General features: G+C 56.5%; 1 protein-coding gene across 1 annotated transcript; it reads left to right on the top strand.

Annotated features, from left to right (window-relative positions):
* Positions 1–1,465: 1,465 nt before the first annotated feature.
* On the top strand, positions 1,466–14,551 carry TRIT1 (tRNA isopentenyltransferase 1; the record flags this gene model as incomplete). Its single annotated transcript, XM_079546170.1, has 11 exons — positions 1,466–1,639; positions 6,499–6,630; positions 7,072–7,173; positions 7,373–7,521; positions 8,336–8,478; positions 8,742–8,853; positions 9,060–9,172; positions 10,200–10,277; positions 11,707–11,816; positions 12,154–12,271; positions 14,412–14,551. 11 exons carry the CDS (start codon positions 1,466–1,468, stop codon positions 14,549–14,551), a joined length of 1,371 nt encoding a protein of 456 aa, XP_079402296.1.
* Positions 14,552–16,172: the final 1,621 nt, after the last annotated feature.

Here is a 16,172-nt window from a genome sequence, read left to right as displayed (position 1 = left end):
TGTGGCTTGCTGCCTTCCATAGGGGCTGCCAGTAACCCTATAGCTCGTTGGGGGAGAATGCAATCTGCCTGCTTCAAGGAGAATTTTGGGCAGCCATATCTGCCGCGTGGATTAAATTATACATATACATGTACTCTCCCCCCCTTCCCTGAACTCAGTGCTTTTGGGTTTCATTCATAGTGGCAGCAGAAATCTCACTCCGAGTGGCAGGGATGCAGAGTCCTGTTGCTGCCGAGCAGAGCAGCGCTCACCCCAGGCAGCCAGGCTGAAGCAGCAGTGCTCCTGTGCAGGGTCTCACACATCCCTGCTCCCTGCAATATTTCACGCTTTCTGCACGCTGTGTTGCGCTGTGTCAAAGCGCTTCAGAGCTGCATTAGGGGCAGCTCGCAGGAACCACAGCTTAAACATGGGGCAGGGTGACCTAAATCTGACACCTCGCTGGCAAGCAGGAAACAAAGCCTGCATGTCCCCGGCCCCGCGGTTTTGTTGTGTGCAGGCCGGCCATTTCAACGAGGTTTGTGGAAAGGCGGACTTTTTCCTCTCATGCTAAAGGATGTGGGACGTTACAGACTTCACTTCTTTTTCACGGCTTCCGTGGCCTGAGCTGACCATCAGCAGTGGAGGAGCAGTGGCAGTTTTGCACGCACCTTTCAGTTCCCCTGCTTAAAACCCATGTCCATAAGTACCTACCCGAACACTCCCAGTTCCTAAAGCAGATGTCTCCCCTTTCACTGGCATGGTATGAGACGTGAAAACGGCGCTGCTAAGTGCACAACATGACCGCGCAGCCCTCCTGTCCCCAACTGCTCGCTCTGCATTTCAGGAGTGTCAGCTGTGCCCGCTGCCATCTCGCACCTCCAACCGCAGATGTTTTGAACCCCCACCCGCAGCACCCCGCTCCAGTTGCTGGAAGGATCCGTGTCGCAGGGGAGCGGCGCCGCCGGGATAACCAAACCCCCCCCGCCGTCACCATGGCAACAACCCCCCCCATCCCCAGCTCTTCTCTGTTGCCACGGCGACAGCCTCGGCTCCCCATCTCCCGCGTCGCCACGGTGACGAGTCTGCCTCTGCCTTTGGGAGGAGGCTGCCGCGGTTGCCACGGCAACGGGCTCCTCTCTGTTGCCATGGCAACAGCCTCGGCTCTTCTGCCCCGTTGCCACGGTAACGGCATCCTTCCCACCCCGTCTTGCCCCCCCTTCTTTCCCCGCCGGGCGCTTTGGGGCACAATTCAGCTCCAGCTGGCCCGCGGAAGATCAAAAGGGGCCGGCAACGGAACCGGGACCGGGACCCGGAGCGCGGCCGGGATCAGCGCTGGGACGCGGGCGGGCTGCGGCCGGGAGCCCGGGACACGACGGGGTACGGCCGGGACCGCGGCCCGGGGCGGTGCAAGAGCCCGGGGCCGCCCTCCCGGTCCTTCCGCGGGCGTCCCCGGCCCAGCCCGCCCCCGCCCCGCCCGCCCGTTTCCATGGCAGCCGCCGGGCCGGGCCGGGTCATGGCGGCGGCGTTGTGCCTGGGCCGGGCCTCGCCTCCGCGGCCGCTCGTGGTGATCCTGGGCGCCACCGGCACCGGGAAGTCGGCGCTGGCCGTGCAGCTGGGGCTGCGCCTGGGCGGAGAGATCGTCAGCGCCGACTCCATGCAGGTACGGGCGGCGTGGGACCGGGGAGGCTGCGGGGGGGCCGGGCCGGGGGGGGCGGGCAGCGCAGCGGGGGCGGGGAGGGCGCGTCTTGCGCGGAAGGCATGCGGCGCCGCGGTAGGCCGCAGTAGGCCGCAGTAGGCCGCGCTGCCGGGGAGCCCGGGATCCGTTCGCGGTTGTCTGAGGCGGGCCTGGGGCCTGCGAGAGGCCCCCCACTAGACCCGCAGCCCGTTCAGCGTGTTGGTTACGCTCCCTAAAGAGGTGTTTAACCCCAGCACGGCAGGCTTTGCCGTTCGTGCTGCACTTTTCGTGCCCACCTTCTGTTTCCTGCTCGGGGCTGCTGACGCTGGGCTCAGTGGCTCTCTTGCAGGGCTGAGTTTGTGAGCACCCCGTCCGTCATTTAAAATGAGTGATCAGACAGCTTTAATTTTATTTTAAGTGTTTGCCTTAAACTCATGGGGACAGAGTCTGGAGTTTAAAAGCACGGAATCCCGGAGAGACCTTTGTGCAGGGCCTGCATTGCCCCACGCTGTCCCACGTCATGGCCTTCGCTCCTGGACCTGTGTCTGTGCACCTGGGTGTCTCTGGGGCTCTCGGTGCTCCCAGTGGTCCCCAGGTACCCCCTGGAGCTCCGCACACCTGTAGTGGGACTGTGCTGGTTTTCTTGGGATGTCTGTCTGCACCAGGCAGCTTTTAGCTGGTGGCTGTGAGGCTTCCAAGGCATGTGCTGCTGCAGTATCTGTGTCAGGTGCCTCTCACCACGCTAACCATCCTGATCCAGAAAAGCTCTAGAGTTGTTATTTATGTCCATTTATGCACCTTGAAATGCTGATTTTTGCAGGCCTTGCAGTGAGCACCAGCACAGCATACGTTGGGTTTTCGTAATGGAAACGGATGTTGACTGGTGTGATCCTGGAATGTGAGGCTGTTGCTGCACGCAGAGCTCTGCACGGTTCTGGAGCCGACTGGTGTGCTGCTCAGTCTTGTTTTGTGCTGGTGGATGCTTTGAAGCATGCATTTTGTGCTCTGGTTGTTTCACATCCCACTGTGGGAATGCAGTCACTTGGAGGATTCTGGCTGCAGGCATCCAATGGCATCTCAGCTCGAGTGGCTCTTGTCCTCCTTTCCTTTTAATCTCATTCTAGCGTGACTGTGGAACGAGAGCTGAGCAGCCCGGGTGCCGTTGCGCTGTGCCTGCATTCAGTGTGGCCTCGTGGGGCGGCCGCCTGCAGGCACAGCTAACGCAGCGCGTTGCCCTTCCCCCACCTCGTTCCACTAACCCCCGTGCCCCGCTTAGGCGGCCGCGGCAGCCAACTGGGTCTGCTTTCACACCGGCTTTGTTCCTGTGGAATAGGTTTCTGTGCTGTGTATCCCTCTGCTACACAGCGCTGACACCAGTAGGCTTGTGGAAGAGTTGCGGGGCTTTAAAAACCCCACTGCTCATTCTCAAGTGACAGCTGCCAGCGGCCACATCGCCCAGAGCCCTGCTCCCCGCTCATGGCTGCGCCCATCTGAGCGCTGCAACGGTCTGACAACGCTGGCAGTGTCTTTTGGGCAGCTGTTGGAGCTGCAGCCAGGCTCGGGGAGGGGCTGGGAGCCCAAGCCCACCTGTTCTGGTACACAGGCCTCTCCCCAGGGTGCCTTTGTTGTGGCTGTGGGTTGCTGTGATCAAGTTACAGACTTAGCTGATGCCTGCAAGGCAGCTCTGGAGCTCTGGTTAATCTGATGAGTTTCTTTATTATTTTTTTTTGGTCCTTTCTCTTGCTATTCGTTCTATTCTTGCTATTCTTGCTATTCACATCCCAGAAAGGGATGTGCTTCCTTCAGAAGCATATAGTTTCCCCAGAGAAGCCCAGCAGGGTAAAGGCAGTCCTGCTTTGTTCCCAGCAAAGCAGTGAGAAGGCGGCGATCCTGGTGCCAGTGTGCTGGAGGCCCCCCCATCCTCCCTGGTCCCAGTGTCCCTCCTGGGTGTCGTACCTCTGAGCAGTTGAGGAAGTCCTCTGGAGGCTGTTGTGGCACACTGGGTACGTTTGTCAGTTAGTGTGTCTGGTCAGGACGTCTTAAGAGCTTTGGCCAAAGCTCTGCTGACAGCTTTCTTGTGGCAGAGTGTATAGAAGGGGGGTGAATTTTTCTTCCCTTTCACCCTGGTTTGCCTTCGGTTCTTCCCTCCACCCCTCGCTGCTGGAGATCTCCAGTACTCTGTGAGCCCTTCCCAGCTAGGGATGGTCTGCTGTGTGGGGCTGCCACGACCATGCCCAGGACGCTGCCTTGCCCCCTCCATGGCGGATGAGGGGCTGGGGGCTCAGGGCTGCTTTGTGCCTCCTGTGTCAGTTTTCCCATCCAGAGTTGGTGCCTAGTTTCCGACCGAGCGCTTCGAGCCCTGGGACTGATTTGCTGGCTCTCAGCAAGAGACGGGAGGCTGTGGCCAGGGCTAAGCACCTTTAGTCCTCAGCTTGTGTGCAGTGTCTCAGAGGCCTGCTGCTCCAGGCTGCTGCTAATCTGTTTTGGGGCCTTGGAAAGCAACAAAGGCTTATCTGAGCTGCCTGCTGAAAATAGAAATGAGTGTCGGGAGGACATCTCGGGTCCGTGGCTGTGCCGACAGCCAGCTGGTGGAAACCTCTGTGCTGGCTGCGTGTGTGTAAAGGCTGCCTTTGTTCCCTCCCAGCCCACACACTGACACCACATTCCTCCTCTTGTTTCCAGATATTCAGGAAGGAGCTCAGTGTTTAATCCCCAGCAGAACCTTGGGGGGGATTCAGTGTAAAGTGTAAGCCCTGGCCCTGCCTGCGTGGGTGCTGGAAGCCCTGTTAGGGCTGTGTGTTGGCTGGGACATTGGCAGACGTGTAGAAGCTGCGGGGGGTGCAGGGCCCTTGTCGGGGCTGGAAGGCACTGAGCCAAAGCAGCAGGGCAGGCGATCAGTAGGCTGCAGCCCACCACCGGTCACACTGGCACAGAGCTGCCCTGCAGGCTGCTCCTCCTGTCTGCTGATCTCCTGCACCCAGAAGGCAGAAAGAAAGAGCACTTGGTTGCCCTGCCTCTCCCCCTGCTTCCTGCCCCCAGGCCAGCCTTTCTTGAGGGGCAGAGCCTGGCACTTGCCTTCAAAGCAGCCAGAAGGGTTAGGCAAGACAGGAAGGGAGAGTCTGCAGGTTCAGCTGCCCCAGCTCGCATGACTGCTGAGTGCAGGATCAGGCTTCCCTGCTCCAGTAACCTCAGCTCGTCCCTGGCTGCTGCGCTGTGCCTCCTGCCCACAGGTCACCTCTGTGTCACCTTGTCCTTCTGTCTGGGACCTGCGTGGTGGCAGGAGAAGGCCGTGCTGCAGCTGGAGGCTTGGCTGCTTTTCAGGGGGATTAAGGGGACGTTTGTTTCTGGAAGCCTGGCCTCTGGCTGGGGTGGTTTCTGGTAGATAGAGGAGGAAATGACTGCTTCCATATCCAGTCCCTTCTACCAACATGGTAGAAAGCCACTCTGAGCTGAGAGATGCTGAGCTGCATGTACCTTCCCTGAGCCCTCAGCACAGCTCAGAGCCTTGGCTTCTGCCTGGCACAGGGCGCGCACAGTCCTTGGCTTGGCACAGAGCTGCACACTCAGGACAGAAGGGCTTTATGTGCCCACTGCCCCACGTGCCTGCTGGCAGCTGCCCTCAGCATGCTGGCTGTGGGTCCCCACTCTGTTCAGTTCTGCAGGGCGGCTGTTGGCTGTGCCCAGGGCAGGGGGTTTGGGCTGCAGCACTGCAGGGATCACAGGTTACTTTGGATCTTTACCAAGAATGCTCCCAAAGGTTGGTTTGGGTGGCTTTCCTTTCTGCTCTGCTTTTAACTGCTCAGCTGAGGCCAGCATCTCCCAGGAGTATTCTCCCAGGCTGAATATCCCAGCCTCAAAATGAAACACGTGCCTGGAAGCAGCGAGACGCTGCTCTTGGCTCTCACCAGCAGTTCCTGGTGGGCGGTGCAGACCAGCAGCGTGCAGTCACTGCTCCATGCCAGCTCCACTCCTTCCATTTCAGAGCTCTCAGCAGGCTTGTTTGTTTGTTTCTTGCCAGGTTTGTTTTGTTCGGCTGTTTCCTGATGTAGGTCACTGCTGCCTGGCATGTGAGGGGGCTGGGAGCAGGGAAGGAGAGGGGAATAACATCTTTGACAGTGACTCAGTGACAGCCAGTCTGCAGCCCCACACAAGGCAATGCTGAAGCTGCTGGGGGGCTCCTAGGGGCTCTGCAAGGAGGATGTGATGCTCCCTTCTTCCAGAGGCACTGACCTCCTGATTTTCTCCTCTGCTTGGCTGACTGGCCTGGGAGGAGCAGAAAGCAGGCTTTGAAGGTGCGCATGAGCTGCAACCATCAGTATGTTCAGGAGGCTCCATGACATTGCATGCTGCATACAGAGAGAGATGTGCGTGCTGTAGGAAGAAGTGGTCCTTGTCCCCAAACAAGATTTTGTACTGTGCTGGGGGATGGTGCTTGTCAAGAGGCACACCTGAGCGTGTAGCTGCAGCTTGGAGATGATCATGCTCATTTTGAAGTGCTGAACCTCGGAGCTGGGCTGTGCCAGTTACACTGACCGTGCTCTGATTACTCCATCAGGCTTTTCATCAGTAACTGCAGGGTCAGAACAGGAAAGCAATTGCAAGCAGTTGGACTCATGGTTCATCTCCTCTGTGGGCAGGAGCAAATGCCAACAGAAGCAATTTGGCCCCTTGCAGGAGCAGATTCCTGCTGCCTTTCCTGGGCAGAACACGTCTTGGTAGACCTGCCCAGTCTGAAGGGGTCAGCAAGGGCAGAGAACTGTTGTGCCTGGAGGGAGAAGCAGAGGTTGGTGGGGCTCCATAGGGTGTGCATGCTGAGGTGGGCAACGCAGTCTTCTCTTCCTCAGGTGTACAAGGGCTTGGACATCATCACAAACAAGGTTTCTCCTCAGGAGCAGCGCCTGTGCAGACACCACATGATCAGCTTTGTGGATCCTCTCGTGTCCAACTACACAGTGGTGGATTTCAGAGACAAAGCTGTGGCCCTGATATCCTTTTGTGCTGCAGCCTGCCTGGCCGAGCAGACAGGGACTTCCCTCCTCCACAGATAGGCCTGCAAGAGAGATCAGTGCTCACGTCAGTCCTGTGCTCCTTGCATAGCAACAAACTCCTGTTCTCAGGGGATACCGCTGGCAAGAGGGGCTTGGATCTACTTTTTCCCCGCTAACAGTGAGGGCAGCCCCTCCTCAGGGCTGGCAGGGCAGGAAGCCTGCTGTACAGCAACAGTGCTGAGCCAGGTGTTGCCCCTCCTGAGTGTCCCTGAATCTCAGCAGTGGCTGGCACAGGTAGAAGAGGGCTGGAAGAGACCAGAGAGCTGTAACACTGCTCTGCTCACGGGCTGTGTGGTGCAGGAAGGGGGGGGATCTCCTTGCAGCCCTTTCTCCCTGCCATGTGTCTGTGCTTGTGCTCCTTGATTGTAGCACATTGAAGATATCTTTGCTCGAGACAAGATCCCGATTGTGGTGGGAGGAACCAACTACTACATTGAGTCTTTGCTCTGGAAGGTCCTTGTCAACACCAAGGTATTGTGGTGGGGCTTTGAATCCCTCTGGGGAGCAGTGAGCCCTGTGTTCAGGGCAGGCTTCACACAGCTTGGCATGGTACTTCCTTGCTAGAGTGGGGCACGGAAAACCAAAGGCCCCTGGGGCCGTAGGTCATCTCGCTCATGCTGGCCTGCATGCAGGTGACTGTTTTGGCTCAGGGCTGCCTTGCACCTCGCAGGAGAAGTCCAGCCTGGTGTCTGGGACAGTCACTGACAGGAAAGTGGAGCTGGAGCAGCTGGATGCTGTTGATCTCCATCGCCGCCTGAGCCAGGTAGACCCAGAGATGGCAGCCAAGCTGCACCCCAACGACAAGCGCAAAGTGGCCAGGTAAGCTCGGTGTGCTCAGCCCCTCACCCTGTCCCAGAGGAATTGTGTGCCTGGGAGCATGGCAGGATCCCATCTCAAACGGGTACTGCGAGCCTTCTAGGAATGTTGGAGCACTGGTGCTGGGAAACTGGTATCTGTGCTGCTGAGACCCATGGCTGTGCAGCCCTGCTGGCTTGTGTGCGATGGGGCTGCTTCCATTACCCTGCCCCAGTAGCAGGGTTTATCTAGAGCTATTTAAAGAGCAAGTTGCTGGGCTGGCTGAGTAACATACCTGAGCTCTGTGGGAACAGCACTGCAGCAAGACCAGGCCTGCTGCTTCGTCAGGCCCGTCCCAGCCTTGCCCTGCCCTGGGGGGAGCAGAACACCGCCCACCCCATTCACACGGTGTGTGTGGGGGGGGAGGGGGACAGAGGGAAGGACACACTGTGCGGCTTCCTCTGGCTCCCTGGTGTTGATGTCTCACAGTCTCCTCCAGCTTTGACAGTGCTGGCCCCTTACCTGCATCCCTGCCTGGCTGGAAAGGGCAGGGCTGGAGCCAGAAGCCCGTCCCCTGCAGCACTTGTGCCGGTGCCAGGCAGGAGTGGGTGGCTGTGTTCTGGGGTGCCACCACTGTACTCTGCTCTGCACCCCTAGGACTCGGGTGTGGTTGGGATGCTGGGCACGGAGGGAGCTGAAGCCTGCCCTTCCCCCACATGAGAGGGTTGGATCGCAGTGAATGTCTGCGGTTCCCTTTGCTGGAGCCCCCAGGGCTGCTGGGGAAATGGAAAAGCTCATCCTTACCCAGCCTCTGAGCTCTGTCTGTCTTTGCTTACAGGAGCCTCCAAGTGTTTGAAGAGACGGGGATCCCCCACAGTGAAATCTTGCAGCAGCAGCAGGAGGAGGAAGGTGGGGGACCCTTAGGGGGGCCCCTAAAATACCCGCACTCTTGTATCTTGTGGCTTCATGCAGACCAGGCAGGTGAGAGTGGGCTTTGCACAGCTCCTGACTGCACAATGTGATGAGGGGTGAAGGCTGACTCCCTATTCCTGCCCCAGCCTCTTCACTGGAGAAGGCAGCAACTCCTTTGGCATCAGCAGGCATGACAGAGGACTCATTCTCCTCGCCTGCTGGGCTCTGCCTTCTTCATATGGATCAGGAGGCTGGGAGTGCAGAAGGTCCAGCTGTGGGTCTCCAGGTGCATGACTTGAGCAGCTGAGCAACTCCTGCCCTCCTCCTCCCAGCTCTGGACCGACGGCTGGACCAGCGGGTGGATGATATGCTGGCTGCAGGGCTGCTGGAAGAGCTGCGGGACTTCCACCAACGCTACAATCAAGAAAAGGTGACCGAAAATCGGTGGGTGAGAAGCCAGCTCCCTCACTGAAGGCATTGCTGTGTGTTCCTGTGTCTAGCTTGTCCCCTAATGCCACAGTCTTGTGTCACCTGGGGTGTCCCTCACTACAGGTTGAGACACAGAAGCCCAACTGTCACAGGGAAGGTTGGGGTCACCCACTGTTCTGAAAGAGATGGCCCTGACTCTTGGCTGTTGTCTTCCTCTCCAGGCAGGATTATCAGCACGGCATCTTCCAGTCCATTGGTTTCAAGGAGTTTCATGAGTATCTTGTCAGTGAGGGGAACTGCTCACCTGAGACCAGTGCCCTGCTACTGCAAAAAGGTGGGAGGAGCACCCTGTGTACCCTACGTCCCTCCGCCCCGCGCAGCTCCAGGTGACAGAGCTTGGTCTGAAGCAAGCTCAGACCTGGGACAGGTCTTGCTGGAGTTGGGTTGTACTCTTCTCCGTGCAGTTTTCACTTCAGCTAGACCAGAAGGACAGGGACTCGGCATTCCAGAGCATCTCTGAGCACATCCAGATAATTCCTCCCTCCTTTCCCTCAGATCCTCTTGTAAGATGTATTGGGCAGATAGTGACCTGGGATCTGAAACCGATGCACCAGTGATGTGGGTGATAGAATCCCAGCTGGGCTCTGCATGTTGTGGAGAACAAGGCCAGAAAGAAGAAATGAAATAGAGCTCAGAAATGTGGTGCTGTTAGAGGGCTGCTCTGCTCCTCAGCACAGCAGAGGTACTAGGCAGTCAGACAGTGAGAGTTCAGTTCAAAGGAGATGGACACCGAGGAAACCACAGAAATGCTTAAACAGGGCTGGTACTAAAGTGCTTTGTTGTGTCTGTTAAAGAGAAGATTACAGAGGGATACAATAAGTCTGATACTGAACATTGAGGTTGTACAGTGATAGATGATCCTGTAGATTCACTGTGGATGGAACAAGAAATCTTGAGTTCTATTTGAACAGAGAAATATTCAGGTTAGGGATTAGGAGAGCAGGACAGCCCATGAAAAGATTGTCCTACTTGCTGGAAGCTTCTGGGGCACCGGTTTGGGGCCCTTTCCCCCAGTACTTATTTGAGGGCATTTGGGATACTTTGTCCAGCCCTTCTGTGCTGATACTGCCCCTACATTCTGACAGGGGATTTGCTGTGCTGACTGCTTCTCCCTGCTGGCTTGGAGACCTCCAAACTGATAGCAGAAACATTTCTGTTAAGCAAGCATGGTACTATCCAAAGGAAACTTTTGTCCTGTATGACTTCCCCCCTGTTGGAGCCAACAGGCTCTTCTCATTCTGCTTCAAGCTCAGTTTGTAGAGTTGTGCTGACACAGTACTTTTACATCCTCTGTTTCAAAGGGATCCAGGCCCTGAAACAGGTGAGCAAGAGATATGCTCGGAGGCAGAACAAATGGGTCCGAAACCGCTTCCTGAAACGTGAGTCCTCTGTTCCTGTGCTGCCTCACCACCCCTGCTCTCGTGTCTCTTCTCCCCTGCTTTGATGCTGCCTATGTTCATTTTGCCCCCAGCTGTCTGTCCAGACACTCAGAGAGACAGCTTCTCACTGCTTCTGCTGTGCACACTGGTTGCCTGTCAAGGGAAGATCTTCCCCTCTCAGGAGCAATGCAACCAAGTGCTTGGCCCTGTGCCCAGCAGCCATGGATGAAAGCAGGCTGCAGCATCCCTGCAGCCCCCAGGATCTTGAGGGGATGCCCAGCAGGCCCTCGCACACATCCCCTGTATGAGGCAAGGAGCCCAGCTGACAGATGCCCGCTGGATTAGGGACTAGAGCCCATTGGCTACACCAGGCCCTGCTTGCTGGGGTGGCAGGGAGCCAGCAGGGCTTCCACGTATCAGCCCAGCCTTGGAGCAGGGCCAGTAGCAGCAGCTGGGAGGCGGGCACTTGTTGAAAGGTGCTCGGTAGGGGCAAAACAGTAACAACAACAACAACAACAAAAGGCAGGAGGAAACTCGAGTCAAAAGATAGGCTTTGAACAGAGTGCAAGAGCTTTCATGGAGCCATGTGTTTGGTGGATGTGGCTCACCTTTCTGGTGGCAGGTGTGCTTCAGATCAGTCCTATCAAGAACTTGTTTGTGGTTATAGCAATAAAAAGCAGCACCTGCTGGAGCCTGGCACGCGGCAGCCTCTGGTGGCTTTGTCCGAGCAGGGCTGTGTGCCCGATGGCTGCTGGCAGTTGAGCCACTGTGGGCCAGCACTGCCACCAAAGGGAGCGGTGTGCTCTGGCTGTGGCTGTGCTGCCTGAGTGGGCTGCAGCCAGTGCCCCCCACCCTCATACTGAGTCTGCGAGGGCAGAGTGGTGGATTTGTAACTGCCTTGTCAGGTGGAGGCACTGACAAAGCAGCTCCCGTTCAGCCCGCTTTTGTGAGCTGAGAACTGCTGCAGCCACACCAGCAATGACAGCTCTGAGCAGCACAGTTGAACAAGAGCCTGCACCAAAAGATTCATCACCCAGGCTCTGTGCGTGCACCTCCTTGTAAGCACAGCTTTGTGTGATGGCTTTGTGCATCCATCTAGCTCTTCATTCTCTGTGGCCTCCTGTGGACCATGGTAGCAATGAAGTGTTTGCTTACTGTGCTCTGACTTTTAATGCTGTCCTGAAGGCAGGCAATCATGAAGTTGCTTGCCTTGAGTCTGAGGTGTTACTGCTGTTTGCCCGCAAGCTGAGGTCTCAGGTAATTTTGGCTCCAGAAAGGCTGATGCTATTTGCTCCTGAGTGCTGAAGGACAGGTTGATGAAAGAGCAGATTCTCTTGAGGTATAAAACCCACAGAGCCTGCGTGCTGACTGCTCGGGGTGCTGGGCACCAGGCTGGGGGATGGTGGCACTCACCTCTGTGTCCTCGTAGGTCCTGGCCCCAACGTGCCCCCAGTGTACGGCTTGGAGGTGTCTGATCTCCTGCGGTGGGAGGAAGATGTGCTGAAGCCTGCTCTGGAGATTGTGGAGAGCTTCATCCAGGTATGGGATAAGCAGCACTGAGGTGTGAGCTGTGCCTGAGAAGCCTGTTCCTCAGTTACTGCAGACCCCGTAACTTGGCACTCGGTCTCTCCCACATTTGGGGCTGTCTGTGTCCTTATCAGCCATGTGTGTTTCTGTTTGCAGTAGCAGTGTCGAAGCTGAGAGTTTCTCCCAGCGCTCAGCACTCCACTGGTCTTGCATAGTAAAAGTGCATCTTCTGTCCTCCTGACATTATATCTGAGTATAGAAAATTCACAGCCCAAACCCTACTGAAGTGAACACAACCGTGGCAGATTTTCTGGATGGAAACTCATTTGAGGCATCATGTGTTCGACAGGGACGCAAGCCCCCCGTGGAGCCGGTAAAGATGGAGTGTGATGTGAAGGAGAACAAACGGAGCCATCGTGTGTGCGAGCTCTGCAGCAGAGTCATCATCGGGGACAGGGAGTGGGCAGGTAGGGCCTGCGGGGCTCGGCACAGCGGGGCTGCGCGCAGGGAGCGACGTGAGGCGGCCTCCTCGGCTGGCGCTGCGTGGCCAGGTGACCCTCAGCACACGATCCTGGGCTTTCAGGGATTGTTTACAGCCCGTGCGTGAAAGCAGCCATTTGCGAGGCCTGAGGGGGGTGCGGGAGCTGTGCCACAGCAGCCGTCCGTCGGGCTGCCCCGGCACCTGGGGAGCACTGCGCTGCGCTGCCGTCACGCCAGGCGCTGGGCTCTGCGTGAGATGCCTGCGTTCGGCCCCAGCTCGTCCTTGTGAGCACTTCAGCTGGTCTAAAAGCAGAGCAGATTCAGATTTTCTGAAATGCTGTGTGAGAAGAAAGGTTCTTAATGTCTGTAATGGCGTGGTTTTGCTTGGTTTTGCTATAATTTTTCTTATTTGTATATTAAAAAAAAAGGTATTCCCAGATAGTAAAGGATTTTCTGTTTTCAGTGGACTTAGTTTAAAAGCGCTCTGTTGGAATCAGGTTAACAGAATTTATCAGTGCTGTGAGGCTCATGCTGAGAACCAGAAACAGAAAGTAGTTGAGAAACACTGCAGAAATGGAACTGATAAACCTCCTTGTGTTGCCCGAATGCGGAATATGCAGAGATAACGCAAAGATAAGCCGTGCCCAGATCATTGGTGATCAGATTTGAATGAGCCATTCATTACCTCTGATCCAGGGAACTGCTGGAAACAGAGGTGGGAGTTGGCCCGCTGTGGGAAGGCCGTTTCCACCAGACCAGTTTGTAAGTATAACTGGCATTGCAGCCAGTCTCAGGTGTTGGAGCTTGGAGGTACTTTCAAGAAGCTTCAGAGCCAGAGAACTCTGAAAATTAGCAGAATGCGTGCTGTCCTTCCAGGTGCAGCAAGTTGTAAAGATGTATGGCAGGGTGGGAACATCAGACACAACAGTTGCAACAGCTTCTCCTCTGGGGACGTCGTCCCAGGTTGAGATGGATGCGAGCACCATTTCAAACCACGACCAGCTGTGTGTTCTCTGCATCCTGCTGGATGTGGCTGCAATCCCAGATGGCAGGAGAAGGATTGCCCCAAACTTGGTGCTATTTAACTGTAAAATGCGAGAGCTCAAAAGGAAGTGAAGGCAGTAGTGGGGGCTGGGTCAGCCTGCAGTCTGCTCTCCTGCTTTAAGTTCTGGGTAGTTCTGGGTCTGCTCCCCAAAACCCCGCTGGCTCCAGGAGATTTTTAACTTCTAACTTTACAGTGTGTGGCACCGCTGAAATCAGTGCTTCCTGAGCTGCTCTGAGCTTTGGCATTGCTTACAACAAACTGTAAGGGCTGTGACTTTGTTTCAAGCTGGGGGTGACCCCACGGTGTTGCGATGAAGCAGCAGCTTTGCAATTTTATCCTTTGACAGAAGAGGATGACTGGAAAACACCTCAGGGCCTTGATTCAGCAAGAACATACCATTGTTTAATTAAGGCCCTGCTTGAAAAGTTTGCTGCTTTAATTGCCACTCTGATCTCTTGGCAACAGCGAAACTGCCTTGCTGCTGTTACATTGGTCTGGTTACACAGAGCTCCTGCTTTGTAGATAATACCACTGACATGGGAGGCTTTGCTGCCCTTGGCAGCAAACAGAAGTGCAGCTCTTGCTGCCCTGGTTTGTCAGTGCAATTTGCTTCCTTGGGATCACACCTCTGCTCCCGTCAGACTCCTGCAGGGCTCTCGTAGCTGCAGGCCTTGCCCTGGAGTTGTGCAAAAGCAGAACTGTGCTCTGGGCTCCGTCCCTGTCTGCTCTGTGATGCACCCAGTGCTGCGGTGCAGGCACATCTAGGCTTACAAATGATCCTGGCCTCGTTCCATGGGCTGATGGAGCACTGCTCTTCATGCACATTCTGCAGTGTTTGCTAACACTTGCCTTTCTTTCCTCCTGCAGGTGGAAGCTCAGGTAGAGCAAACTTGCGGGGCATTGCATCCTGACAGCTGGGGGCTTTCTGCATACAAACCCGGGACTTTTCCCTTTCCCACCTTCTTCTCCTCAGGGGAAGGCTTGAAGGCTGCGCCCTGATTGTTTGATGCAGAGCAAATCAGGCTAGGAGCTCCCTTCCCCAGGTTCCCCAGAGTTAAAAGCTTGTTTGCCTCTTCCTCCAGCTCACACACGATCCAAAGCCCACCTGCACCACCTGAAGAAGAGAAAGAAGCTGGAGGCTGCTGAGCATGCTGCAGAAACGGCGAGGGACAGCAGGAGTGCAGAGACCTCGGGCGAGGACAGCAGCATGCCTTTTCCATAGGCTTGTGAACGTGTTTCCACCTGGACGGCGGGGAAAGGCTGAGTCCTGGGTGGCCTTGACCCAAAGGAGCCAAGTCATTTTTGGGGGATGAGGCAGGTGTGTGAGTGACAGCCAGAAGGCCGTGGGCTGCGTCAGAGCCCCTTTATGTGGCCTCGTCTTGCTATGTTCCCTGCTTCTCCTGCCCTGCCTGCAGAGGGCTGGCCCTGGGCCAAGGCTGCTGGGCGTCCCGTGCCCTGCATTCGCTCCGGCCGCAGGCTCACGCTGTCCCTGGGAAGGTGGAGCTTCTCCTTTGTGTCTCCAGGTGTGTTGTTCTCAGAGACAGAAGTACTGTGCTCCTGCAGCTTGGCCAGCAGTGCACCTCAGGGCCCGAGTGAGCTCTCACTGCCTTTTTGTGGAGAGGATTTTTTTGAATTTATATGGAAATAAAGGCACTGGATTACTGTGGGTTCCCCTGCCTATTAAAAAAAGTTGAGCTTGCTTGCTCTCTGCTTCCATCTGGCCCAGGTTCCTTGCTCCAGGCACAGGGTGGGATGTCCAGCCCGGCTCCTTCTTCCCGTCCCCTTTTTGCAGCTTCACTCCAGGAGCTGAGCAGATGTTCTCAGTGTGGTGCAGGCCGCGCGCAGCAGGTGCATAAAGAGCTGGCACCTGTTAAACGGGAACTTGGAAATGATCTCATCAAATTTGCAGCAGATGAGTCTGTCCTGCTTCAAGCTGAATTCCCGGGGGTTTACGCTGTGGTTTGGCAGTGGGACCCGCTCCTGCATTTGAATCCGAGTTGCTGAGCAGCAAATTCCTGGTGCTGTGTGTCTGTGAGGCAGTTGCTGCCTCAGCTTTGTTCCTCGAGAATGGGAGCGCTGTCTTCGTTCCCCACTTGTGGCTCTGGTGAAAGCCATGAGGCCTTTTCCAGCACAGTTGGGATTCTCCTGGGTTTCCTGGATCACGGATCCTCCTGGGAGGCTTTGGAGGTGGTGGAGCACCGTTTTTTCCTTCGACTGATCACAAATCACCGTGTCTCAGATGTCTCCTGGGGCGCAGCCTGCGAGGGGAAGGGCCGCGTGGGCAGATCTGCCCCTGGGACTCTGCAGTAAACCTAAGTTCATCAGCACCGAATTATTTCTGCGGCGCTGCATGAGGCAGCTGCTTTGGGCTGTTGGGTAGAAGCATGCAGGAAGCTTGCACTGAAGTCAACGTCTGGGGAGAGCTGGGTGCACTTTGGCGTGCCAGCACTGTGCGGAGCTGGGCGCCGGTGTTGGGATGCTGTGCGGCTCCAGCTGAAGCCCTGCTCTGGCCCAGACTTGTTTGCCATCTGCTGACCGCAGTGCACTGGCTGTGGGCTCGGCCCTGCTCAGGGCCCGCTGGTCGGGGCCGTGCCGGGCGATAGGTGCGGTGAGGCTGGGGGTGAAGCCCCACTCGCTGCTGCCCTGCAGTGCGATGCGTCGCCTCACCGTGGAGCAGCTCTGTGAGTGAGGGGTGGGATCGTCTGCTCTGCCTGCTGGGGACGCTCAGATGGCCGCGTCGTTAGAAGTGGGTTTAATATCCGTAATCGCTTTAATATGAACTTTGGTATCCCAGCAGATACATGTTGTTCCCCCACCACAATAGCTCGAACCTGCCTGCTCTG

The sequence above is a fragment of the Tetrao urogallus genome, assembly GCF_951394365.1.
Source record: "Tetrao urogallus genome assembly, chromosome: 23".
In the NCBI taxonomy this organism is placed as follows: domain Eukaryota; kingdom Metazoa; phylum Chordata; class Aves; order Galliformes; family Phasianidae; genus Tetrao; species Tetrao urogallus.
Note: the sequence above shows the minus strand (reverse complement) of the source record. Positions and strands in the feature narration are given on the sequence as shown.